Source organism: Lissotriton helveticus, chromosome 6, assembly GCF_964261635.1.
Source record: "Lissotriton helveticus chromosome 6, aLisHel1.1, whole genome shotgun sequence".
NCBI classification, from domain to species: Eukaryota; Metazoa; Chordata; class Amphibia; order Caudata; family Salamandridae; genus Lissotriton; species Lissotriton helveticus.
This window is the reverse complement of record NC_136067.1, coordinates 1,386,536,557-1,386,563,250: the sequence shown is the minus strand read 5'-3', so window position 1 is coordinate 1,386,563,250 and position 26,694 is coordinate 1,386,536,557. Positions and strand designations below refer to the sequence as shown.

General features: G+C 46.4%; 1 protein-coding gene across 1 annotated transcript in view; it reads left to right on the top strand.

Moving 5' to 3' along the window:
* CDC40 (cell division cycle 40) overlaps window positions 1-26,380 on the top strand; it is a 405,957-nt gene extending 379,577 nt beyond the window's left edge. Inside the window, exon 15 of the mRNA XM_078649170.1 lies at window positions 24,845-26,380. Within this exon, the coding sequence (XP_078505296.1) occupies window positions 24,845-25,022 (178 nt within the window). The 3' untranslated portion in view covers window positions 25,023-26,380. The remainder of the gene's footprint in view (window positions 1-24,844) is intronic.
* Window positions 26,381-26,694: the final 314 nt, after the last annotated feature.

Below are 26,694 nucleotides of genomic sequence, written 5' to 3'. Positions count from 1 at the left end.
CGCTGAAAATCAGTCCAGAGCAATCTTCACCATTGTGCACGATCTTGCATACTCTGACAGGGCCTCCTTCAAACCATCCCCTTCCCAGCATCTTTGTGATTCCCTCAATTCTTTTTTTCTTGTTAAAATTTCCACAATCAAAGCAAATATTCCCCCCCCCCCCTTCCCCTTCCTTTGTCAACCCCTGATGTCCCCCCAACACTGCGTGTCTTGACATTATCCCCCTCCTCACAGAAGAATCCTTTCTTTCTCTCCTACCGATGGTTAAGTCTGGTTCCCCTCTAGATCCTTGCCCTGCTCATATTCTGAAACCGATTTACTCCGCTTGTGTCCTGCCCCCCTTACCCTCCTTAACAGCTCGTTATCACAAGGCATCGTCATCTCCCCTCTTAAATCGGCCGTTATCCTACCCATCTTAAAAAAAACCCGGAGCGGATCCCTCAGTACTCGTCAACTATCGCCCAATCTCCCTCCTGCCCTTCTTGGCGAAGGTTCTGGAGCGCCATGTAACTAGAACGCTCAGCACCTTCGTGGAGGAGAACAGGGTATTAGCCCCCCGGCAGGCTGGGTTTCGTCCCTCGCACTCCACGGAGTCCATTGTTTTATCGGTCCTTGACAACCTCAGAGAGGGTATGGACACCAACCATCCCCAGGCCCTGGTACTCCTCGATCTCTCCGCCGCTTTTGACACGGTTGATCATACCATCTTACTGTCCCGTGTCAGAGCGGCGGGAATCGGAGGATCGGCCCTGGTCTGGCTGTCCTCCTTCCTGAGTGACCGCACCCAGGCAGTGCGCTTGGGAGACTTCTCAGCGGACTTCCAGCCGGTCAAATGTGGGGTCCCCCAGGGATCATCCCTTTCCCCGTTGCTATTTAATTTGTATATTGCTCCTCTTATTTTTGCCCTCCAACAGCTGGAGGTCTCCGTTTATAACTATGCGGACGATCTCCAGCTTATCTTTTCCCTTTCATCTTCCCCAGATTCCATCTCCAATTTTCAGTCTGTCATGACTTTTATCCGGGACTGGATGAATCAAAACCACCTGAAGCTCAACCCCGACAAAACGGAGTTGGTGCTGACGGGTGGTTGCTCCAGTCCCTGGTCCTCCTCCTTTTGGCCCCCCTCGTTGGGTTCCCCCCCAGCCCCATCTCCCTCGGTAAAAACTCTTGGGTTCAAACTAGATCACAAACGTTCACTTCTCTCCCAACTTAGCTCTGTGGTGTCCTCTTCTTTCCTTTCCCTTCGCACAATTCGTAAAGTTTCTTGGGTTTTTTCTTTCCCGGCCCTTAAACTTATAGTCCTGGCAATGGTGATCTCCCGCCCGGATTACGGCAATGCCCTTTACTGTGGAATGCCCGCGTACAGCGTGCGACGCCTCCAGCTGGTTCAGAACCAGGCGGCTCGTCTGGTCTTCAATTTATCCAAGTCACACCACGTCACTCCCCTCCTTAAGACCTTACACTGGCTCCCCATTCGAGAACGAGCCCAGTTTAAACTAGGATGCATCATTTTCAACGCCCGGTCTGGCTCAGCCCCTGCCTTTATTAGTTCTGAAATTCACCCCTATGTCCCTCCTAGGGAGCTGCGTTCTTCCACCCAACAATTGCTCATAGTCCCCCGTTTTAAACGCAAAAAGTGGGGAGGCTCTAAATTTTCCACACTCGCCCCTGCCTTCTGGAACTCCCTTCCGCTTCACCTGAGATCCTGTCCCCAGTACACTTTCTTCCGCAAGGCACTTAAAACCCTCCTCTTCACACAAGCCTTCTCCCTTTAAAACCCCACCCCCTAGGCTCTAATTTCCGTTTCCCCAGGAGTTTAGTTCAGCACAGCGCCATGAAACCGCTAGGTGTACGTGCGCTTAAGAAATATTTTAAACTTAAACTTGCAGTCAGAAAAGCAGTTGCTCTCCATGGTAATCTTGTTTGTAGTTTCCTGTCTGGCTGGGGTGGGTGGTGGGATATTGAAATGTTAGGTTATCTTTCTTTTCCTCCATCCACCAACTGCCACTGAATCTTCAGCTGTCTGTTTATTCCTTGTTAAAGGGTATTATTTCTTTGTCCCATTCTACTCTGACTCCTCATCCATTTCCATCAATGTCTGCAGTGTTCTAGTTTATCATGGTTGATGTTGTATCTGGTGTAAAGAATTGTCACCAGCAGATTTTATTCTATAAGAAAATGTACTTGCTGGCACTCAGAAACCTAGTTTCTGTAAAATCTAAAGGTCTTCGTGAAGTTAACTGTAATACCCATCCTAATAAGTGATGGTGGTTTGGCAGTATTTCATTTTTCTCTTCAATCTTGCATGGAGGTGACTGCCTCTTTCCTTTTCATTTAAACTCCTGATTGTCAAGTAAAATACAGGGGTGGTTTTACTTGTAAAATTGCTATAATTTATCGTCCACCCCAACTTAACATTTCATTTTTGTCTGAATTTTTAGATTTTTGCATGAATTTACAATGCTTAGGGAACCATATTTTAATCTTGGGGGGGGATTCAATGGGAGCTCGGTGTAGATTTTTCACCAGCAACTGAATTTATAGTGTAGTTGGAGACTGTTGGGTTGCAACAGTGATCTGATGACCCTACGCATAAATACTGCATATAAATATTCAGAAATTCAGATGGATTATTGGACTAATCCATCAATCATGCTTTAACAGTTTCATCAAAAAAGTAAAAAGACTCTGTATACATTAGTGTCAGAGAGGTGGAAGAGGATATGTTCAAACTCTAGGCCCCCTAATGCTTAGTTTTCCAAAGATCTTAATTCTAAATCTGTCTCAAATCTCCATATGTATCTCTAAAGAAGAGCTCTTCTCATGAAAAAAAGTTATTTTACAAGAAACAAAAATGCATTATGGCAGTTCACAGGTCCAACATATAAACACAAGACCTAGACTTGTTAGGCACTTATGGACTTCATCCTTCTATTACGGGAATACCAATTTTCGCAATATTATTGCAAGAAGCCACTCCCCTATCATTAGTTTGTTGGGGTACTCGGTATAGCCCTGGATAGTGCCTTATTTAACAATCGCCCGTTCCAAGAATAAATCAATTCAGTTGTGAGACAACATACACATTTTAGTGTCAACCCGTGATACATAAACAACAAAAAAATGTGAGTGAGAGCGAGAAAACACCTCACGGGCGCACCACCAACGGGAACCTGGCAGGTACTCACCAGGATTGCCCTGTTGTCATCATTGGTGCCTTCAAGCTCAGAAAAGAATGGAATAAAGTGTCCAGATTCTTGGAACGGGCGATTGTTAAATAAGGCACTATCCAGGGCTATACCGACTACCCCAACAAACTAATGATAGGGGAGTGGCTTCTTGCAATAATATTGCAAAAATTGGTATTCCCGTAATAGAAGGATGAAGTCCATAAGTGCCTAACAAGTCTAGGTCTTGTGTTTATATGTTGTATTTTGAGTGGAGGGCAACCTATGACTAGCTTTACCCTCTAAGCTCCCTTGTGTTTGAATACTGTGAACGGCGGACCAGCCGTGAGAGCGCATTCAGCCTTACGTTCCAAGTGTTTTATAAACGCACTGTAATCACCTGGTTCGTGTGTTCCCGATTGCATACACCTTGAATTGAATTTCTCTTTTTCTTAACTGTACCCCAGTTGTGTGTCTTACCAAATTATTGATAAGAACTGTCTGGCTTTTACAGATGCTCAAATAGCCGCGATTCTAGCGGCACCCTCACTTTTGTCTGACACGCCATTATTAGGTAAAACGTCTGTAAGAGAAGAGTGGGAAAAACTCAGTAACTTAAGAAAGAAACAAGTTAGAGTAGCCCTACATGGGGCGTTGATGTCAGAGTACTACACAGCAGGAGCCTCCCCTGCCAACCTCCTGTTAAGAATAGAACCAAGAATCTTCTTGGATGATAAAAAATTCAGGTTGGACTGGAGTTACATAGCTAACAAATGCACCAGGGACTGGCTAATCTTAATAATTAGCACAGCTCAGAGACTGAGTGAGGAACTCTTGAAGGAGATTCTTGAGCTCGAAGAGAGCATTAAACGTGACAGCACTTTTACAGATGCCAAAGAACAACTGAGCAAAATACAAGAAGATCTAGCTGAGTACAAGACGTACATGATAAATCAAAAAATCAAAGGTCTCCAGAAAAATCTGCAGATACACGCATGAATGGGCTTTCCCATATGTAACAGACGCACATTACCAGGCAGTACCCGAACAATCCAACCCAACCAACCAACAACGTAGAGGCTGGGGAGGTAATAAACAACAGCAACCACAACAGAAACGCACCCCTGCTAACTGGTCTTTTGACAATACGTCCAGTGAAGACGAGCAAGATAGGCCCCAAGGGAATCGAGTGAGGTTTAACCAGCAACCACAGAGTGACGCGAAATTAGGTACATTGATGCTTTTTTTTTTTAGAACAGGGACAGGGGGCCAACAGGGGAGGTGGGCAACCAGGGAGAGGAAGAGGACGAGGCAACTGACCGCCCCAATGGCAAACCTTTTCCCCGAGACTAACCCGGAGCAGAGGCAGACAACCCCTATAAATAACATAGTGGTCAATTTGTCTGACCACAGGCTGTCAGAGAGTGAAGAACAAGTCCTTAATAAAGGCTTAGGGTTTGTTCCCACACCAACACACGACCCTTTTAAATGTAGGGTTGAATTCTTCTAAACAGTTCGGAAAATAAAACTTTAAAATTCTTCGCCAATCAACCGCAAGAGAAACAAGAAAATTTCAACACAAACTTACGCAAACCATCTACTTTTACACCATCCAGTGCAGTTGTGGGCCCCGAAATTGTGGTTTTTGAGGCAAAGGTCCTACAAGACATTGAAGACCTGGAATCACAAGATAGAAGTAGGGGATATAAAAAATATGTCTAAAGCGGATTGGGAAGCGGTTAAGACCTTACAAAACAACGTGGACATAACAATAAAGAGTGCGGACAAAGGGGGTGCGGTAGTTGTGCTGAACACCAGGGACTATGAGGCAGAGGTATTGCGCCTACTCAATGTCAGAGCCAACTACCAGCCCTTGACAAGAGACCCCACGCCTGAACTGCTTAAGCTTATCAAACAAATGGTGGGAGAGGCACGGGATAAGAAATGGATTACCTCAAAAGAAGCAGAGTTCCTGGTGAATACCAACCCCAGGACCCCTGCGTTCTACATTTTACTGAAAATACATAAGCCTGCCAGGCCCCCCCCTGGCAGGCCTATTGTATCAGGGATACAATCTGTCCTAGAGCCACTCTCGCAATTTGCGGACTATTTCTTGCGGGAGTCTGTTGTGACTCAGAAATCCTTCGTTAAGGATACCATGGACATCCTTAATGTGATCAGCGAGATGACTTTTGACTCTACACACAAATTGTTAGTTACGATTGACATAGAGTCCTTGTATTCCTGTATACCCCAGGATGCCACACTGGTGGCATCAGCGAGGGCCCTGGGGGAACAGGAATGGTTTTATGATGCGCCGCAAACTTTTGTGTTGCAATGCATCGAAATGGCACTCGCACACAATTTCTTTTGTTATAAGGATAAGTTGTTTTTGCAAACTACGGGCACTTCCATGGGGGCTACCATGGCTCCTAGTCTGGCCTGCATATATGTAGGCCAGTTTGAAGAGCACATCATCTATCCTGACACCAATCCCTTCAGAGACCACATCCGTCTCTGGAGGATATATATATATAGATGATGTGCTCTGTGTGTGGACTGGAGAGGAAACTAAATTGTTGGAGTTCCTTAATTGGCTCAACTGCCAGGACCAAAGTCTTCGGTTTACTTGGTCCTATAGTCGAGACTCAGCAGTGTACTTGGACTTAGACATCATAGCCAGGGGACAACCCCTAGGTACAAGTGTGCACCAAAAACCAACGGACAGGAATTCATTGTTGTCTTACCAGTCATACCACCCCCGGGCCCTCAGGGACAATTTGCCTGTGGGCCAATTTCTCAGTTATCGAAGAAATTGCTCCACCACGGAAGTTTTTAGTGAACAAGCACAGGTCCTAGGTGCTAAAACTTCTACAGAGGAATTATCAACCTAAAATCATTAAAAATGCTAAAAAGAGAGCGTTGAATACTCCAAGAAGTGCCTTACTCGAGAAAAATAAAAAAGAAACCAGTGAGTGTTTGCCTGTGGTATTGACGTTCGATCCACTGGCAACAAAAATAAGACCGTCAATACGCAAGCATTGGGCTACTCTATCTAATAAAGATTTCAGAATGCCTCCCCTAGATTTGATTTCAAGCGTTCAAGTAACTTGAAAGACAAATTGGTACATACACGCATGCAGAACCCCAGAGACGCCAGTAGAACACCAATTATGGGTCACCATCCGTGTGGCACTTGCTCGGTCTCCCACTCACATCGAAAGCCAACAGTGTCACTTTGAGGTCAGGCAAAGAATGGGAGTTGAGACAGTTCAGTAACTGTAACACCACTAATGTGGTATACAGGCTGGACTGCGAGTGTGGATTACAGTACATAGGACTTACCACACGCAAAGTCAAAACTCGTATCCAGGAACATATCAGCACCACAAAATTAGGGAAATTAACCACCAAACTGGTACAACATTGCTACAGTAACAAACATGCTTTTAAGTGGCTTGTCTTGGAAAAGGTTACAGGAGATACAAGCACAGTGGAACAATTGCTCACCTTGAAGGAGGCTAAATGGATTTTTCAGGAGAAAAGTGAGACGCTTGGCCTGAACGATCTTCTTGAATGGAACAAATTGCACTGATCTATGCATTGGACTTTCCTTACACTAGGATAGAGGTTGTTTCCTTCCTCCATACAGTTTTTGCCTTTTCTGAGCTCCTGTTGAGTTTGGGTCAGGGTGTGGACACTTTACTACAATCTCATGAGTTTGCCATCCACTTCCTTACAGTCCCTACACAGCGTTTTTTTGAGGCTGGTTTATGCACTGGGGAGTTGTTGGCATATGTACAATTTTATCACTTACCATTTGATAACCTTACAATAGATGTTCTTTTGGTATATGTATGAATCTGTCACCAGTCCATGGTTCTCCTTGCCATTAGTACTCACAACATCATCTGTGTGCTATTAGTACAGTGCTGCCGAGGACTAAGAGAGAATACACAGTGGGCTTTTGGAATAAAACATTCTAAAAAGAAGCCCCTGCGATATGTGTTAGATTGTACTATTGAATAGTGAAGTCGAACTCGTGCCCGAATTTGACACGAAGAGGGAGATGTAAATAATCAGCCCAGTTGGTGCCTAATAAAGTTACCTTTGAATGTCAATGTGTAGGGCCGAAATCCCGCGAGAGTGTGTCTCGTTGCGATGCTTTTCAGTGTCTTTAATGGGTAACAGCCCGATTCAAAATGGCGGCGGTGCTATCGCGAGACCACGCCAGGAGAGTAACATATATTTCGGAACTGTCTCCGGAAACACTACACGGGTTGATTTCACGCCAGAGGTCTTCCACCAATTCGGTAAGGAATAGGGGCTCCGGTTTGGGTTTTGAGACCGGGTAGTACGCGCCAGGTATCCCCAGACTAAGAGATGAAGAGTGGGATGCGCAGGACCGATTCAAAAAGGGAATGGGAGCATAGGTGTAAAAGTGTTTGTAACGCCGGCAATTAAACGCCGGGTGTCCCTAGACTAACGGACCCTGAGTTCATGCAGGATGTTTTCTACCGATTAAAAAGGGAATAGGGGTACAGGCATAAACGTGTTTTGAAATCTGAAATTATGTGCCGGATATGCCTTGGGCACGCTGATTTCAACTGACTAGTTAAAAACCATGAAAAAGACGCGATATGATAGTGAAAATGACAGTTTGTCTTTTTTTAAAAAGGGAATATTCGTATGTTGATTGAGTAACATAACGCATGTTCCTTTCACTCCCCACAGTACTTCTGTTTATAAACTGAACCTTTGTTTGTTTTCTCGCAGTAAACTGATGGGGAAGGTTCTTTATTGAGTGTTGCAGTTGCAGCTTCATGAGAAATATACCCCCCGGCCGGTACGAGTAGAAATGGCCGAGAGAGGGTAACTATTGCCAAGGTGTATGTTATTGGGTGTAAGTGGTGTGAGCCCCACACACAGGTTGTTTACGAAGGTGTGTTTTTTATCTCTTTTCAGTTGTGCAGACCAATCTGTCCATAAGCAGTGGCTTTAATGTATATGACGCCCTGAAGAAATTGCCCAAATCTTTTTATGGCAATGAAACATGTCGGCAAGTATAGTAGTGGTGGTTGGATAGTTAGTGACCTCACTTACTATTTTTATATTTCCACACCCAACACAAGAGAGAGAATAAAGTTATATATCTCTGTTGCTGTGTGATGTGTTTTTACATGTTGTTGGATTCTTTGTAGATCACTGTTTGATCTCCCTTTTGTCACTGCATATATCTTTACACAATTTCTTTGTGTGCTCTGGACACTTTATTCCATTCTTTTCTGAGCTTGAAGGCACCAATGATGACAACAGGGCAATCCTGGTGAGTACCTGCCAGGTTCCCGTTGGTGGTGCGCCCGTGAGGTGTTTTCTCGCTCTCACTCACATTTTTTTGTTGTTTATGTATCACGGGTTGACACTAAAATGTGTATGTGTGTGTTGTCTCACAACTGAATTGATTTATTCTTGGAACGGGCGATTGTTAAATAAGGCACTATCCAGGGCTATACCGACTACCCCAACAAACTAATGATAGGGGAGTGGCTTCTTGCAATAATATTGCGAAAATTGGTATTCCCGTAATAGAAGGATAAAGTCCATAAGTGCCTAACAAGTCTAGGTCTTGTGTTTATATGTTGTATTTTGAGTGGAGGGCAACCTATGACTAGCTTTACCCTCTAAGCTCCCTTGTGTTTGAAGTTCACAGGTCCACCCAAGATGTTTTTAAAATGTATAAAATGTTGACCTGTCCATTACCCTAAAGTTACAACTCTGAGGGAGCCAGACCACCACGTTTGCACAGAGGGATTTACGCTTTTTCTCAAAAATATGAATACACACTGAATCGCCAGGTTATACGAATCCTTGGGGACGATTCTAGCACAATGAGACAATATATAAACAACGCAAATTTTATCAACACAATAACCATTAGGAACTATTGGTCCAAACTAAATCGCTAATATATACTGACTTATGTGTGTCGGGTCATTGGCATATAAAGACATTACACTTACAATGTGAAACCAATCATCAATACACTGAGCCCTCAATGCTGCTTCTAAATTTGATTTGATTTGAATCTTCATTGCTATCACCGGCTGATCCAGACTTTCGCCAAGCCCTGAAGAAGTTCCATGAGGGATGAAACGCGTTGGCAAGCAATTGTCTGGTGCTTTTTTAAAGAATAAAGTGTTTTCTTTCATCTGTTATTTTTATCTGAGATGCTATTCATCACTATGTTGTTCAGTTGTTCAGATATGATGTACTAGGATGTTTATACATGATAGTACCTGTTTTTCTTGGGTGCAGGGTCATTCTTATGTTGTCTATAGTGGTGGTTCTTAACCACCTTTTGGAATGTATGTGGGTCACATCCTAGACTCGATGCACCGAGGTATAGCGAATACTCAATAGGCTTTCACAAGGAGCGTAGTTTGATGCTGGACTCTTTTTTTTTTTTTGTTTGTTTTTTTTTTTGGTTTTTTTTTTTTGAGAAGACCTTTATTTGCATCATTAGGATAAACATGTGTGGGCCTACAACCAATCCGGCCGGCCACAAGTCAGACAATCAAGAATCAAAATAAGCGACACAAGGCCAGTTGGCAGGCAAGCATACACAAATGATCAATGCCAAAGATGGGATAAGCGGCAATAACGGCCCAATATCAGGATCAATGAGGTCTATTTTATAATAAGGGGACAAGGCTCATGGCTGACTCACAAATACAGAAAAACCCCCAAAAACAGGATTACACCCATGCCAAAACGAAAGGAGGGGGGGTGGGGGGGAGGAGGATGTAAAGGCACGATACGACCGTAGCACAAAACAAACGCAAAATATAGTGGAGAAGCATACAAGTGCTACCAAGATCTCATGACCCCCACCCAATAACACGCTAACGGAGGCAATGGGAGCAGAGAACTGTATGAATGGAGCCCACTTCTCTCAATACGAGCCTTGGAAAAAGGGGGAGGTTGGGGGGGGGGAGAAGGGAAGGGGGGAAAAATTGGGAGGAAACAGGAGGGAGGAAACCAAAAAGGAACAGAATGGGGGGGAAAGGAAGGGAGAAGAACAAAATAAAGAAAAATAAAAGGAGAAACACAATCGTGCAAGATGGGCGCCGCCCCGGGCCAGGCAACCCGCGGCTGATAGTACAGAAGAAAGTGGAGCTGGCAAAAAGAGGGGCATGGCAGTCGCGACAAAGCATCGAAACCGAGAAAAGTGGCATAGCAACAGACCCCAACCCACCCATGCCTGAGAAGCGAGGACAGAAGCGGCACCGCTATAAAGGGATAGAAAAGGGCCATAGAACCAAAAGAAAACATCTGAAAGACCCGTCCCACCCCGCACCCCTGCAGAAGGCTACGGCCTACCCTCCAAACAGCGTGCCTGTCGCCCTAATCCGAAACCCGAAATATAGTGAAAAGAGGAAAAGTAGAGGAAGAAGACAAATAGAGGAGGAGAGGAAATACAAAACAAAAAGAAAATGTGAGGGAGGAGCCAGAGGATATGGGCAAACACATTCGGCCACGACCCTCCCCCGACCAACTACTGAATAAAGATCAAATCAGTACTACACCTTCACATACAACAAGAACCACAGGGAGGGGGAGGAGGGACAAATTGTAACATTTCACCGTGTCGGGAGCACAAACATCAATGCAACGGGCAGGTAGATCAGCAAACTATCATGTCGTGCACCTCACTCCCAACCCTTCCTGACCACGAAACCAACCCAATAAAGGATAATGTGGAGCGGACCACCCAGCACAAAATAATCGTAACGTAGTCCAGAATCACGGCAGTGATATAAATCAGGTAGAGCCTTCGTACGGAGGGAATACAAAAAGTCAATTAAGCAAGTCAATTGTAGCAGTAATGACAGGGCAAGCAAAGGCAAGCCGGAGTCCAGGTGCGCAATTCGACAACACAAAGGTACCCCTCCAGAACAAAAGTTCGAATCCAACGAAGCGGGAGCAAGCAGCGGCCCACCATGAGTCCCAGGTACCCGGGAAGGAGCAGATCTCCACGTCGTGTGGAAGTCCTCGAAATCCAGGCAGCGAGGAAGCAGAGGGTCAAAAGTGACCGGCCCATCAAGCGGCCGAAGAACAACAGCAGCAACTCCTGGCGCAGCCGAAGGGGGCGAAGCAATGGCGGCAGCAGGACGACAGGGGTGCATAGAAGAGCGGCGGCCCAAAATGGCGGCGAGCCGCATGGGGTCGGTAGAGGCACCGGGGGCCAAGACAGCGTACAATGACATCAAGGCGTCCAGGACATCTCCGGGCGTGGGCGCTCGAGTACACACCCAGGCCTCCGCACAATCCGGCCGGTAAGGAGCGTCGGTGCAGAGCAGAGCACCCCCCACCTCGTCGGTAGCCATCTTGTGAGTTTCGCCGCCCCACACTCCACCGTGGGCCCCCAAACAGTTCCCAGATGTAGGACTTTACAGACCACCGGAGGCCCCCAACAACGGCCTCACCGGCACAGGATGGGCGAGCGCCCGATGGGGGGGGTCCCCTCCGAACAGTGGCAGGCCCCACAGGCGAGAGCCAGGTGCGGGGTTCAGGACCGCCAGACAGGACAAAAGCGAAGGGACCCCTTCACACGGTCAGCCCCCAACACAGCTCGTCCCCCTCCAGCCGCACGGCCCAGTCATCGGGGCCGGTTCAGGATCTCCGGGGCGCACGCACAATGGTTCCCACCAGTGGCTCACTTTTGCGGCCGGGGCCGGCAATCTCTTCTCCGCCGGTCGGGTCCCGCAGGAATCTCCTCTCTGCCGGTCGGGTCCCGCAGGCGAGGTCCCGGTCTTGAGTGTCCGGAGGCCCCAATCTCACCGAGGGCACAGCTGCGGATCCACAGCACACAGGAACCTCCGGTCCAGACGGTGAGTAAGAGTGGGTCTTTAAAGTTCAAATTCTGTATGGAAGTAGCGTCGCAGTGCAGGATATATGGCAGGATAGTCGGAGTCAGCCGGAGGGCCGACGGAGCCGAGCTAAAAGGCGGCCATTCCGTCCTCGAGCTAGGCTCCTCCCTCCGATGCTGGACTCTTAAGCTCTGACCCCTTTCTCTGTTTGTATACATTATCCTAAAGTTATTGGAGTACACACTCAGTTACAGGAATTTTATGATGCCTTTGGATTCTTTTTCCATCAAAAATTGGAGTATTTTTCAACCAAAGATCCTCGCCATGAGAGATGAACTTGAGTGTGATACTTTACTTGCTGCACCATTTAAGAAGGAATCTAAAATCATGTACATTATTCAAATGTGTTGCACCTGTGCCCCCTAGTGATATTTTAAGAACAGAAGCTAAGTAAGGGCCTTACTAAGAAAGTGTTATAAGAACCACGACTCAAGTCAAGACAGTGTTGAGAGGACGTATAAGTGCTGGGACCCCCCTAGGAACCTCCCAAGGTGAGTAGATAGGGACCCCACGGAGAGCGTGTGCAGTGTGGAAACACAACTACGTGCTCCGTACAACTCTATGTGCAAGTCGGGGTTGGATTTTTAAATATTAAGGACCCTTCCCAGTGGATCCTGAAGAAACCCCATGGAAGACAGAAGGTTGAATAGTCACCCCAACCGTGGATATCCTAGTACCCAAGTTACCTACACCAGGGAAGCTGGGTGCAGTGTGAAGTGGTCGTAAATCGCCGTCGAACCCAATGGAGGACTTCAGGAAAAAGAAGGAGAAAGTGTCAGGTGGAATCCAAGGATGGATTCTTGATGAGCGGTACCTGCAAGCAGAGGGGACAGTCTGTGTCACTCAGGGGTGATCAGGAGACTTGGAAAACGAATACCCTCTGATGTAGGGTGTTGCAGGATGGATGACGATGACCTTGACTCTGCAGCTGTGACGACCAGGAGCTGTGCCCGAGCTGTCCCACGAAGGATGTTGAGTGCTAAGGGGTTGGTGTCCGGCGGGAGCTCCAACAAGCCATGGCAAAGGCAAGCCACGCAGGAATCAAAGAAGGAGCAATGTTGGGACCAGCAACGTCCAGGGGACTCACCAAAGGCAGGGGAGTCAGGGCAGGCCCCGAGCAATCGGGAGCCCAAAAGAAACAAGTGTGAACCTCGTGTGGACCCACAGGCCGGAGGTACTGGAGTCGCGAGAGGACCTCAAGCAGGTCACCAAAAGATGTAGGCCACGATGTACACGATGTGGTGTGGCTGAAGATTCTGATCACTGGAGGTGCTAGAAGTTGGGGCTACTTGGAGCGCGAAGATCTTCTTGCAAAGAAGCCAACAAGCAACTGCAAGTTGGACTCGGTGCACAGGGGTTCGGGTATTGCAACCCCCACAAGGGATACTGGCCTCAAACTTGATGAGAGGGCAGGGCAGACCTTGGGAGCAGTGGAAAACCACCACCTGTGTTGCCGAGCCCACAGAGTCTGGAGCAGCTCAGGATCTGCAGACTGGCCAACTTAGTTGCGGTGCCTGCAAATGCAGGGGAGTGACTCCTTCACTTCAAGGGAGATTTCTTCAGGTGTCTTTGATGCTTCAAAGACCTTGGAAGGTTCCTGTATGATGCACAGGCACAGACGATGCAGCAGACTGGAAGAGAGCCAGTCAGGCCCAAACGAAGACCAGAGTGCCCAGACAGTAGAAGTGCAGTGGTGTCTGATCTGAATCTTCTCCCACAACAAATCTAGGGACTTACACGCAGATAAGCCCTTAAGTACTCTATGGAAAGGGTTGGGAAGATTCAGGGAACCCTCCAAGGGGAGGGTCTGGACAGGGGGAAGGTTACGCCCATGTCCTTTGCCCAGTTTCGTGCCAGAGCGGGAGCCGGCGGCTCCAAGAACTGGTTGACCTGGACTATGCACAGGGACACAAAGTGTGCCCCTCATACAGACTTTCTGGCGCTGGCAAGCGCACACACCAGGTCCAAATACACTAAATCCTATCTGGGAGGTGGTCACACTTCCCTGTGACAGGATGCCTAATGATCCACCTTCCTCTGCTTAAGCTTGGCTCAGCAGCAGGCGGCATTATGTGTCTCTGGTTGTTAGCAACCCTTTTGTGATGTCCAGGTTTAGAAGACTGGTACCGAGAACACTGAGAACCTAACGGAGGGCTCTCCCATTGCTTGGAATCATACCTCCCACACCGTTTACGGTGTGGTGGTGTAATTCCAACATGTTTGATACCAAACAAGATAGGATTGTTGCAGCCGTTTTCGAGATGGTCTTCGCATAATTACTCATTGCCCCTCTATATAGTATATGGCTGCTTCACTGACAACCCGGGAGAATGGACTCAGTAGGCTGCAGGGGTGTCCTGCTCATGCAGGGGCACTGTCTCATAAAGAACCAAGCACCCTGCCTTCAGGATTGCACAAGCCTGCAATAGGGGTGACTTATAGGTTTTTAGTGTAGTGACCCTTAGATATAGTAAACCTATATCTTCAGTAAGTAGTGCATGCACCAACTTACACAGGCTGCAATGGCAACCCTGTAGTTCCCTTTTGCATGGTCTCCCATGGGTGGCCTAATGCATGCTTCAGCCCATGGGAGACCTCTGGTGTACCTATGCCCTGGGTAGCTTAGTACTATATACTAGGGACTGATAAGGGTACCCCAGTATCCAATCTGGAGTTTACCCAAGTACTCATTGTAGGAAGGTGGATATCTGACTATATGGTTACCCCAACTTTTTGCCTAGTGTTTAGCTGGTTTTTGACTTAGTTGGCCTGGGATCCTGCTATTCAGGGCCCCAGGCTATCTGCTCTCTCTGTAAAATGGACTACATGTACTTTAGGTACATATCTAATTGGATATTGGGTCACTTTATGAGCCCCTCTATAGTGTACCATAGGTACCCAGGGCATAGGTGCATCCAAGGCCTACCAGGGGCTGCAGCATGAATTTTGCCACCCCTGGCTGGCCATCCAAACTGACACCACAAGCTGAACACTCAGCTTGGGAAAGGTGGTGTAATCACCCCTTGCTTAGATATAATATTCCTATATCTACCCTTATATATAGACACATATATACCTATAAGTCATTCCTATGGCAGGCCTTGACAATCCTGAAGGCAGAGTGCTTGGTTTTATGTGAGATGGTGCTCTAGCATGAGCTGAGCCTGTCTGCAGCTTTCGGAACCATGTCCTTATAGCTGTTCTATGATATAGCCATACCATATACTCTTAAGTGCATTATAATCCTCGCGGTTAATGCTAACTTTGGTTTGGCTTTATCAAAACATGTAGTGTAAGGTGTCAAACACTTTGGAATACTACCCCCGCCAGTCCTGGCGGCGGCGGTAGCATTCCACCCTTCTAGAGGGAGAAGACATGTAGTTACTGCTTTACCTGGTTAAAGTTAAACAGAGCCTCAGCATCACAAAATGGATGCTGCTGCCACATACACGAGTCTGACCTCCTGCTGCTGGACGAAACTCCGGCAGGGGAGGCCTGGACAATAGGTTTCCTGTCCAGGGAGGTGCTAGCACCTCCCCAGACAGCCTGTAGTGGATTGGGGCAGGTTGGGTTCAATGGAAAGATGCTTTTCCAGACACTGCCTGGGGCACACAAGGTGCTCCATGCATAGCCCAGTTCAAACCAGTTGCTGGGGGTACTGCAGCCCCAGCTCTGGCGCGAAACTGGACAAAGAGAAAGTGGTGTAATCACCCCCTTCTCAGGTTCCACCCATAGGAGGGACCTAGCAGGTAATCCAGCTCCTTAGTTTAGTATAAAGATAGGAGCTGTGTCTAGAGACATTAGATTATCCTGGAAAGAAACTCTGAAACTAAACTCTTGAACCTTCGACGTTCCATATCGACTGGAAGACTGAAGACATCTCCCTTGTGGTCAAGGAGTGACCACCCTGTGCAAACAGGCACCAGTAACTTGCCGGTTTGCTTTGTCTACGCTTCTGCCGGAACCCGAAGACTCAGCGACTCAGGAACTGGACTTCCAGACTTCTCCGACTCCGATCCACATCCACAGTAAAGCTGAGACCAGTGGCGGACACGAGAGACGTGGGACCGGACATCCTGGACTACTTGCTTTTTGCTACCTGTGCAGCTTCTGAGGTATCCTCGAAGTTTTGTATTGGGGTTTGAGAAGCCAGACCCGAGCAGCATTTGCACCAAAGCTCAGCCCTCCACACTCCATGAGTGCCGCGTGGGGCCCGCTCCTGCATTTCAGCTCGACACGTCTTCCCAGTTGCTAAGCCCGTTGGCTAGTGAGCCCTACGAAGACAAACCTTTGAATCAACAATGCTTGCCTGGTTGCTCCAGTCTTGGTCCAGCTTCCCTGGGAAGGAGAAGGGCCCCAGACCTTGCTGGTCTGAACAGAAGCCCATCTTCACTTCTGCGTGGGTTGCGGTTACCAAGGCTTGTTTGGTCCAATGCGGATACCGACACCGCAGTCACCTAGATCCTTCGTGGGACAGCTCGTATCCAGCGCCTGGTCGTTGTTTGCGCCTCCTGGTCCACGTGGCTGCAGAGACAAGCTTCACCTCTTCACCTGATTGCATCTCGACATCGCCTGGTTCCTTCCTGGTCACTGGCTAGTGACCCAGACTCTGTCCCCTCTGCTTTCATGTTCTTCTCGGCTCCGATCCAGCCGGACACTTTCTTCCTGGTCGCCTGCAGCACTTTCTTGCAGCTCTCCATAGGATTCAGCGACGTAACCTGGCACGAAAGAACACCTATGCACCCGGCTTCCCTGGGTGAGGTAACTCGAATACTCCGGTGCTCCCGGGGGTATTAACTATCCAAGTTTCCTAGTTTAACAGGGTTTTCCCGTAGTCCACCCGGGAGTGTCCGAAATCTACTACTTTGTAACTTTTACTTTCCCATTCTAACTCTATGGTAACTCGCGTGTGTGTTTAGACACTGCACACCCATCCTGTGGGACTCCTACTTCCTAACCTTTGGTTGTCCAGTGTAGCCCCAGCGATTCCCTAGGCCTACACACCTTTCCTGAAGTGGTTCTTATACCTATATATGGTTCTTAAAGCCCCTAGGGCAGAATTGTAATTGTGCAACTTATAGTATGCTTAATGAGTAACTTGTAACATATCTCGAAGTCTCACATCATAAAGAGTGCAGAGGGGTTGTGTTAGTAATAAATACATATATATTTGATATATACCTTGTGTGGTGTCCTTTCATTTGATATTCAAGGGATTATAATTGGTAAAACAGCTGGCTTCACATGCTCTCTGAAGTTTTAGCCTAAGACTGCTTTGTCCATGCTACCACTAGGATAGCTGGTCTATAAGGTTGACTTTACAACCATCACCATAAGGGTTGTTTGGACTGATACAGGGTGCCCACAAGAATAGTGGACATCATATACCAGGCCAACTTATCACACTCATCAAAACAATTTAGAGAAAAAGCAGATAGACTGGGGTCCTGATCAGCAGGATCTTAGTCCGACTAGTCAAAATACAGCTTAGCACCAGGCAAAAAGTGGGGGGAACCATAGAAGTAGATTCTACTTTCCTACAGATAATGAGACCAATGTCCTGCTAGCTTCTGTAGTTGAGAAAATGTAGTTCTACTATTTCAAGACATATCAGGCTTTATAAATAGAATTATGTGGTGGATCTGTCTGAGTTTCTGTCCAACTGCTGTTCTACTACATCCTTCAAAAAGGAAGTGAAAATCTTTCAACTATTATTCCTTAAATGCAGGAAAAACGGAGATTCTCCTGTTAGGCATATACATCATCCTTCTTTATTGGAGATTGATTGGCCTTCAATAAGGATGTCCCCTTACCAGTTGTTCAATTGATAAGAAATTTAGGAGTCACATTTAATTCTGTCCTTTAAGAAGGAGTCCTTTTCCGAGGTCGGTTGTTTTTGCACGGCTTTTCTGTTTCACAACTTACTTGAACATACTATAGAGATACTTGGAGAGGATGCAAAACCGAGCCATTAGAATTGTTTTTGGATTCATCAAGTTGACTATTTTTCTGGTTATTGTGGACAGCGAGGATCGCTTCCAAGAATTCATACAGATTGGAGTGCTACACTTAGTTTGGATAGGGATTCATGGGATTTCGCCTCCATGCTTACAAAGCCTATTTCGTTTCCTACATCACACTATAGCCTTACTCTCTACTGCTTCTGCCAGATTGATGACTTCAAAATGATGTTGTCGAGTGCTGGCGGAAACTAACGAGGGGCAGGTTACCAAGTTATGGAATCGCTTTCTTTGCACCATCTGTCTAATTTATTTAAATCTTGCAAGTAAAATGTAATTAAATGGATCTGTTGAGCTGACTGTTGTACCACATGATGTAAAATACCTTACTGCGGCTGTTTTTAGGTCGAGCCTAAGCCATCCCGTAGAGATGGTTGGCGAGATTATAGTAAGGCTTTCGAAAAGTCTACCCAAACTGCGGATTAGGTATAGTTCATGTGAGCTGGGCACGTGCACATCGTCAGCCAGCCTCGGCATCAGACTTCAAAGGAATCCGCTCCCCCAGCCCCGCCACAGCAATGCCGAGAGCTTGTTAACAATTATGTGAAATCTGTTGTTATTCTGACAGCGCTTCACTTTTTGAAGTGTACTCGATACTTTGTTGCAATATTCCTTTGCATTAAGCCTTTCTGCTTGAGCCAGCTGTTTTTTTGTCACCGTCCTTATCGTATACGTCTCCGGTTTCACTTCACCAACCCAGTCAGTTGCTTCGAATCCCTGCTAAACTGTGATGGAACACGATATCACTACCTGGTCATAAAAGGCTCCCGTTTTGGATGGCGGCCTCCGACAACGTCGTTCGGCCTTTCATAGGAGGGCGATTCCTTGTGTTTCCTGGTGAATTCCTAGCGCAGAGATTCAGGCGCACTCAATCACAATCAAATGTCCCCAATGTGATCCTTGAGTTACGAAAGCGCTCGCTAGCGGGTGCTCTGCTTAGGGGCCTGATCCTGGCCCTAATTAATTATTCAAACAAGGATGCGGCACTCTTTAGCAGGATTTTACTTAATTTATTAGCAGATGTTCACTCAAACAATGCGTTTCAGCCTGACTGCTTTTTTCACGTGCAGTGAGTCTTTCTTCACTTGCACTTTTATACTGCCCATCTCTGCCTTAAAGTGCCATTATGGGAGTTATAGTGTATAGTTACATTCAACATAATATCCAAAACTTTATACATATTTACAAGAAAGACAAATGCACATTGTGTCAAATATTAACAATTTCTGCGGTTTCCATCATTACGCATGCTAATTATCTCTTACAGATGTATTAAAGCCTGTCGCTAGTACTTGCGTTTAGTATGTTTTGACCGCTCTATATCCAGTTTGTCTCAATGAGGTATAGTACCTACTTTCATATTATCGATGAACACACTGATGGACACTCGCGATGACACATGCTCCTTCCTTCAACGTATTAGGACATCACTCACACACGTGAAATTAGTCATGGGACGATTGGAGCAGAGGCACGCTAGAACATGTGCATCCCTCGCTCTTGCCCCACACCACTCACACTCTCACTGTCTAAAATTCAGGGCAGTACTTCCCAAAATCTTCTCTTTAAAATACAGGCACAGTCCTCATGAGACACCTAACAGCACGCTGCTACACTTTTCTTTGTCCGATCCTCACATGCCCAGGAAACTTTTTCATGGGTTAACTGTCGACCAAAATTTCTCACCACCTCAAATTCAGATTCGGGTTGGTCCGGTAGTGGCACATCCCATCCTCGTTGCCATTGAAAAATAGCCCCGTATCTGATTTAAGGTCAAATTGCTTTTTTTTGCCAAGTATATTCATGTGACCAACTCTTTAAAGCCACCATCAGCAACAGGTGGGCTATTCTCTTTTTTTTTATTGTTGCCAAAAGGGACAGTCCTTAAGCCCTTGGGCATGGCTGTGATTCTGCGCCTGTGCGGCACATTCCGATCGCTGGTGCGGTCATGACAGCCGGGAGCCGCCATCAGCACACGAGCACTGTGTGCCATGACGGCTCCCGGCCGTCATCAGCATGGAAGGGGTTAAACATTTGTCATTTATAGTATAGCATTTCGGCAGTACATTGAGATTACATAGAGATCAAATAATTAATAATAATGCCACATAACAAAGGGTAATGTATATTGCTACAATGTGCAAAAAAAGAAACAAGAAATAAGTAATCAATTTTCCGTCCTATCTTAATAATCTTGTGCAAGTCTGCCTCATATAGAATCAAATTTTTACATAGAGCTCATTACTTTAACTCTGGCCAAAGCCATCTCCCTTTCATAAGTTTACATCATGATTGCCCAACATCCCGCTGCACAGGGGGCTTTGGGGAAAGCCATACCCTTTATATGGAAAGTCAAGCAGCAGCGAGAATAATAGAAAAGAGAGACCTTAGGCCAGAGTCAGCTTCTGCCTTATAGCCCAATGTAATCTATTTAACTGTCAGAGAATTATCTAAACCCAGGCGAAACTTCAGCAGGCGCCTAGTTTCATTCCAAAATGTCTCCAGCTCCGGACAGGGGGCGAACATATGCACTATATTCGCAGCTGTCAGACCACATTTTGGGCATTTGCTCCTATTGCCACCATACCTTCCCTCTTTCTGAGCCCAGCTAGCTATCCTCTCCAGAGTGTAATATAGCATGCAAATCATCCGAAATTGTTGCAGCTTTAGATTGATAGAATGTACTGATCTATCCAATGTTTCTAACACAATATTGACTGCTGTAGGGGTGATGTCTAGCCCCAAAACACTGCTACATTTTACCACCAGTTTTGCTCTGCCATCCATTCAAAGCTGACCGAAATGATGATACATAGTACTTATTAGTGATTTCTGAGATATACCTCCACCACCACCACCACCACCACCTCCACCTCCGCCACGTCCACCACCGCCACGTCCACCACCGCCACGTCCACCACCGCCACGTCCACCACCGCCACGTCCACCACCACGTCCACCACCACCATGCCCACCACCACCACGTTCACCACCACACCCACCTCCACCACGTTCACCACCACACCCACCTCCACCACGTCCACCACCACTCTATCTATCTATTGCCCTCACTCTATCGCCCTCGCTCTATCTATCGCCCTCACTCCATCTATCTATCGCCCTCACTCCATCTATCTATCGCCCTCACTCCATCTATCTATCGCCCTCACTCCATCGATCGCCCTCACTCTATCGATCGCCCTCACTCTATCGATCGCCCTCACTCTATCGATCGCCCTCACTCTATCGATCGCCCTCACTCTATCGATCGCCCTCACTCTATCGATCGCCCTCACTCTATCGATCGCCCTCACTCTATCGCGATCGCCCTCACTCTATCGCGATCGCCCTCACTCTATCGCGATCGCCCTCACTCTATCGCGATCGCCCTCACTCTATCGCGATCGCCCTCACTCTATCGCGATCGCCCTCACTCTATCGCGATCGCCCTCACTCTATCGCGATCGCCCTCACTCTATCGCGATCGCCCTCACTCTATCGCGATCGCCCTCACTCTATCGCGATCGCCCTCACTCTATCGCGATCGCCCTCACTCTATCGCGATCTCCCTCACTCTATCGCGATCGCCCTCACTCTATCGCGATCGCCCTCACTCTATCGCGATCGCCCTCACTCTATCGCGATCGCCCTCACTCTATCGCCCTCACTCTATCGCCCTCACTCTATCGCCCTCACTCTATCGCCCTCACTCTATCGCCCTCACTCTATCGCCCTCACTCTATCGCCCTCACTCTATCGCCCTCACTCTATCGCCCTCACTCTATCGCCCTCACTCTATCGCCCTCACTCTATCGCCCTCACTCTATCGCCCTCACTCTATCGCCCTCACTCTATCGCCCTCACTCTATCGCCCTCACTCTATCGCCCTCACTCTATCGCCCTCACTCTATCGCCCTCACTCTATCGCCCTCACTCTATCGCCCTCACTCTATCGCCCTCACTCTATCGCCCTCACTCTATCGCCCTCACTCTATCGCCCTCACTCTATCGCCCTCACTCTATCGCCCTCACTCTATCGCCCTCACTCTATCGCCCTCACTCTATCGCCCTCACTCTATCGCCCTCACTCTATCGCCCTCACTCTATCGCCCTCACTCGATCGCCCTCACTCGATCGCCCTCACTCGATCGCCCTCACTCGATCGCCCTCACTCGATCGCCCTCACTCGATCGCCCTCACTCGATCGCCCTCACTCGATCGCCCTCACTCGATCGCCCTCACTCGATCGCCCTCACTCTGTCTGTCTATCTATCGCCCTCACTCTGTCTGTCTATCTATCGCCCTCACTCTGTCTGTCTATCTATCGCCCTCACTCGGTCTGTCTATCTATCGCCCTCACTCGGTCTGTCTATCTATCGCCCTCACTCGGTCTGTCTATCTATCGCCCTCACTCGGTCTGTCTATCTATCGCCCTCACTCGGTCTGTCTATCTATCGCCCTCACTCGGTCTGTCTATCTATCGCCCTCACTCGGTCTGTCTATCTATCGCCCTCACTCGGTCTGTCTATCTATCGCCCTCACTCGGTCTGTCTATCTATCGCCCTCACTCGGTCTGTCTATCTATCGCCCTCACTCGGTCTGTCTATCTATCGCCCTCACTCGGTCTGTCTATCTATCGCCCTCACTCGGTCTGTCTATCTATCGCCCTCACTCGGTCTGTCTATCTATCGCCCTCACTCGGTCTGTCTATCTATCGCCCTCACTCGGTCTGTCTATCTATCGCCCTCACTCGGTCTGTCTATCTATCGCCCTCACTCGGTCTGTCTATCTATCGCCCTCACTCGGTCTGTCTATCTATCGCCCTCACTCGGTCTGTCTATCTATCGCCCTCACTCGGTCTGTCTATCTATCGCCCTCACTCGGTCTGTCTATCTATCGCCCTCACTCGGTCTGTCTATCTATCGCCCTCACTCGGTCTGTCTATCTATCGCCCTCACTCGGTCTGTCTATCTATCGCCCTCACTCGGTCTGTCTATCTATCGCCCTCACTCGGTCTGTCTATCTATCGCCCTCACTCGGTCTGTCTATCTATCGCCCTCACTCGGTCTGTCTATCTATCGCCCTCACTCGGTCTGTCTATCTATCGCCCTCACTCGGTCTGTCTATCTATCGCCCTCACTCGGTCTGTCTATCTATCGCCCTCACTCGGTCTGTCTATCTATCGCCCTCACTCTATCTATTGCATCACCACCGCATCACTCAGGGGCACCACAACATCACTCGTCGCCACCACAGCATCAATCTGTGCAACCATTCAACAACAACTGGTTCAAATATGTTGTCTCAATGTTTCAAGCTTTATTACAAATGTCACAAAAAGATGTTAATATTTCACTTCTGTTATTGGATTTTCGTCACAATAAAATACACTGAACATAATCTTCACAAAAGTTATTTACAGAAGTTTAAGCTATTGCCATTATAAATTACAATAGCTTTTATTTAAGTATTAATTATTAAAAAAAAGATAAAAGCCAGTTATTTGTGATATCAATACATCTAAGTCACATAAATACAACACATATTGCATTACAAATGCTATAGTTGTCACATTTGCGAAAGTTAAAACTATTGGCATTGTAAATGACAAAGCTATTAATTTAGCTGTTTTCAAAACCAACACATAAATAAAAAATGTCATTTACAATACCAATTGCTCAAACTTTCATAATGCGAGACCTATTGCATTGCAAATGCTTGTTATTTATCATAGTTAAATCGTTATGTACTATGTAGTCTTATTGTATGGAATTTGCATTGAAGGTTAAGGTTTTGGGGTCACTAAGCTGCAGGCGCGCAACGCCCCTTGGATTCACAGGGCTTTGCCCCCCCCCTCGTGTGTGTCAGTCCGGGATGAGACAGCTTCCCGGGCACACACACACAGCCGCACCCGAGTACTTCACGGGTCTTTTAAAGAACATTCGCTTCTTAACCCCTTCGATGCGGATGACAAAGCCAGCTCGTCATGGGCGTTACCTGCGCTACGCGGATGACGAGCTGGCTTTGTCACAAACCGCACGATTTTTAAATTTCAGCGCACAGCGGGAAAACCCGCTAGCGCGGTAGTGGTTAATGAGGCTTTGATGGTTTTCACCCCTTCTCAGGTCCCCTGCAGCTCCACTCTGCCTTTTGCTTGAAGAATCAGCCCAGCCCCCCCCCCGCGCCCCCTCCCCCCGCGCCCCCTCCCCCCGCCGAAATTTGACTCTAGGTGCGCCTCTGCTAAGCTGCATGGTTTTATAGCATTTGTGCGCTATTAAATGAATACATACAAATACAAATTTTGAGTCGGGTGTTTATTCTCCAGGTTTCTGTTATGCACTTTATCTGCAGTCCGTTGTGAAGATTGATTAATGTTCCTTGAATGCACGAATCTTTGAACCTCTGACTTGAGAAGTTTACAGCTTAAGTTGAGAACGTTTTTTAAAGAGATTTAAGAATTGGTAGGTGCAACCACTATTGTGATGCAGAATATCCGTCCACTGCTTACACACAATCTGTTGTGCCCTTCCTTTTAATTAGTCGCTCTATAAATGCACCTTCACCAGTATTGGGTATTTAATCAAATTTCAACTTTTGACTAGAAATTAAGGTATCCGCTATAATGGTAATCTGTTATTTTCATTTGATGTTCCATATTACCTTCAAACAGTCTTGGTTCTTGAGACACAATATTTTAAATGTTAAATTTTCCTTCTTTTTACTACAGCTACGTGGTATCCGGAGATGCAGATGGGAAGCTTAATATCTGGGACTGGAAAACGACAAAACTCTACAGTAGAATAAAAGCCCATGATAAAGTGTGCATAGGCGCTTTGTGGCACCCTCATGAAACGTCCAAGGTCATAACATGTGGCTGGGATGGTCTTATTAAACTGTGGGACTAGAGGAGTTGGACCTACTTCAGTTATCTGCCGATAATTGTAAAAACGTTTTTTAAAATTGCCTTAAAATCAAAATTGGCCCCAGTAGGAACAATTTTCTGCAGTGTTCAGTACCGCACAGTAGACATACCTGAATGTGTTATCAATTAAAGATCGGAGATGGATGTTGGCCACTGATTTCCATGATAATAAAGGCCGTCTCTGTGTATCTGAATTCAAAGTGTCAAAACTAAACATAAGCTAATATTGCATTCAGAAGCACAATTTTAAAATTGAAAAACAAGTCTTCTTTTATGGTTGTTTGTCATTATGACCTTGTGATTCCAAGATGTGCTGTGTTCAGGCCTGCTCTAGTTTCCTAATCTTCTATGTTACCCATCGACAGACATAGAGATTATTTTGATTATTGCGGCAAAGGAAGATGAACATGTTGACGCACCCATCTAGGGATTGTCACTTCTTGATTTCACACCATCTGCTACTCACCTGGGACTCTTTGTTAGATGTCAGCCAAGCAGAAATTCTTTGTCTTGATGAAAGCAGTTATTCCCTCTGAGTGCTGATTTTTATCATGGAGCTCCATTGCAATATTTTATTTATAACATGCACAGAGATAAAGAGCAAATTGTACATATATTCTTGTATAGAATGTTTCATTGTCAAGGCTGTTTTTCTTTTTAAATTATAACTTTTGCCAGGTGTATATATGTTGATCGAGGAAAGGCAACTTTTCTTTCTGTTCTTGGATGTAATGGGGATCTTGGCACTTCAAAATTACACCAGCCATGTGTCCAGGTTCATTTATTATATATGTATAAAGAGATACCAATTCCATTTTTTTAAATATTTTTTTAGTTAATTTGTTTTCCAGATGTGGACACATGGGGTAGCCATTTGAAACACATTATTATTGTCCCTACCCTTGCTTTATTTCTCCCTCTGATACCACTGTTTTATAAGAATAAACTGAGAGCAGCCCAGCCCTTCCTGTTAGTCGGTTGTATCTTGGCAAAGAGGGTTTAGCTCCAGTTGAAAAGCATCAATCCCTTGAAAATCATGGACAGTAAAACTGTACTACTTCATTTACCCCATTCTCTTACAAGGTCTTTAAGCATTAGAGTAAATGAGGATGCAAGTATTTCATGAGAAAATCTGCAAAGATCTTTATTTTGCAAATAATTTTTGTATTCTGTAAGTGCAGTGAGGATGGGATGTGCATCCAATATTGCAGTATTCTTAAACTATTGCAGGTTGTTTCTTAATAATTCTTATGGAATAAATGTATTTATTAAAACAAAAGTACCTTTGGCTGGGACTTATTCATCCTTTCACAAATAAACACTTATTATTCTTTGTTACTACACAGTATTAACTCTTTTTATTTTTTACTTTAAGAACGTTGATGTACTATTTATACCTACAGTTCAAACATGGCCAACATTTTGCTTTGTTTCCTATTTGGTGAGTGATTGTCACCCAAGCTCAACAAAACTTTGTTAAAAACCTGTGTTGGAGTACTGAGCAGGTATCCTTGAATAGTTTCTGTGTCTTCTGTTTACAAACAACACAGAAGCAACCTAATTGGACAGGTGATCACACATTACCTTATGTTGAAACAGGGCCACGCTTGTATGTTCATGCAGTAATCGTGGTTATCCTTTTGTCACATGTGGTC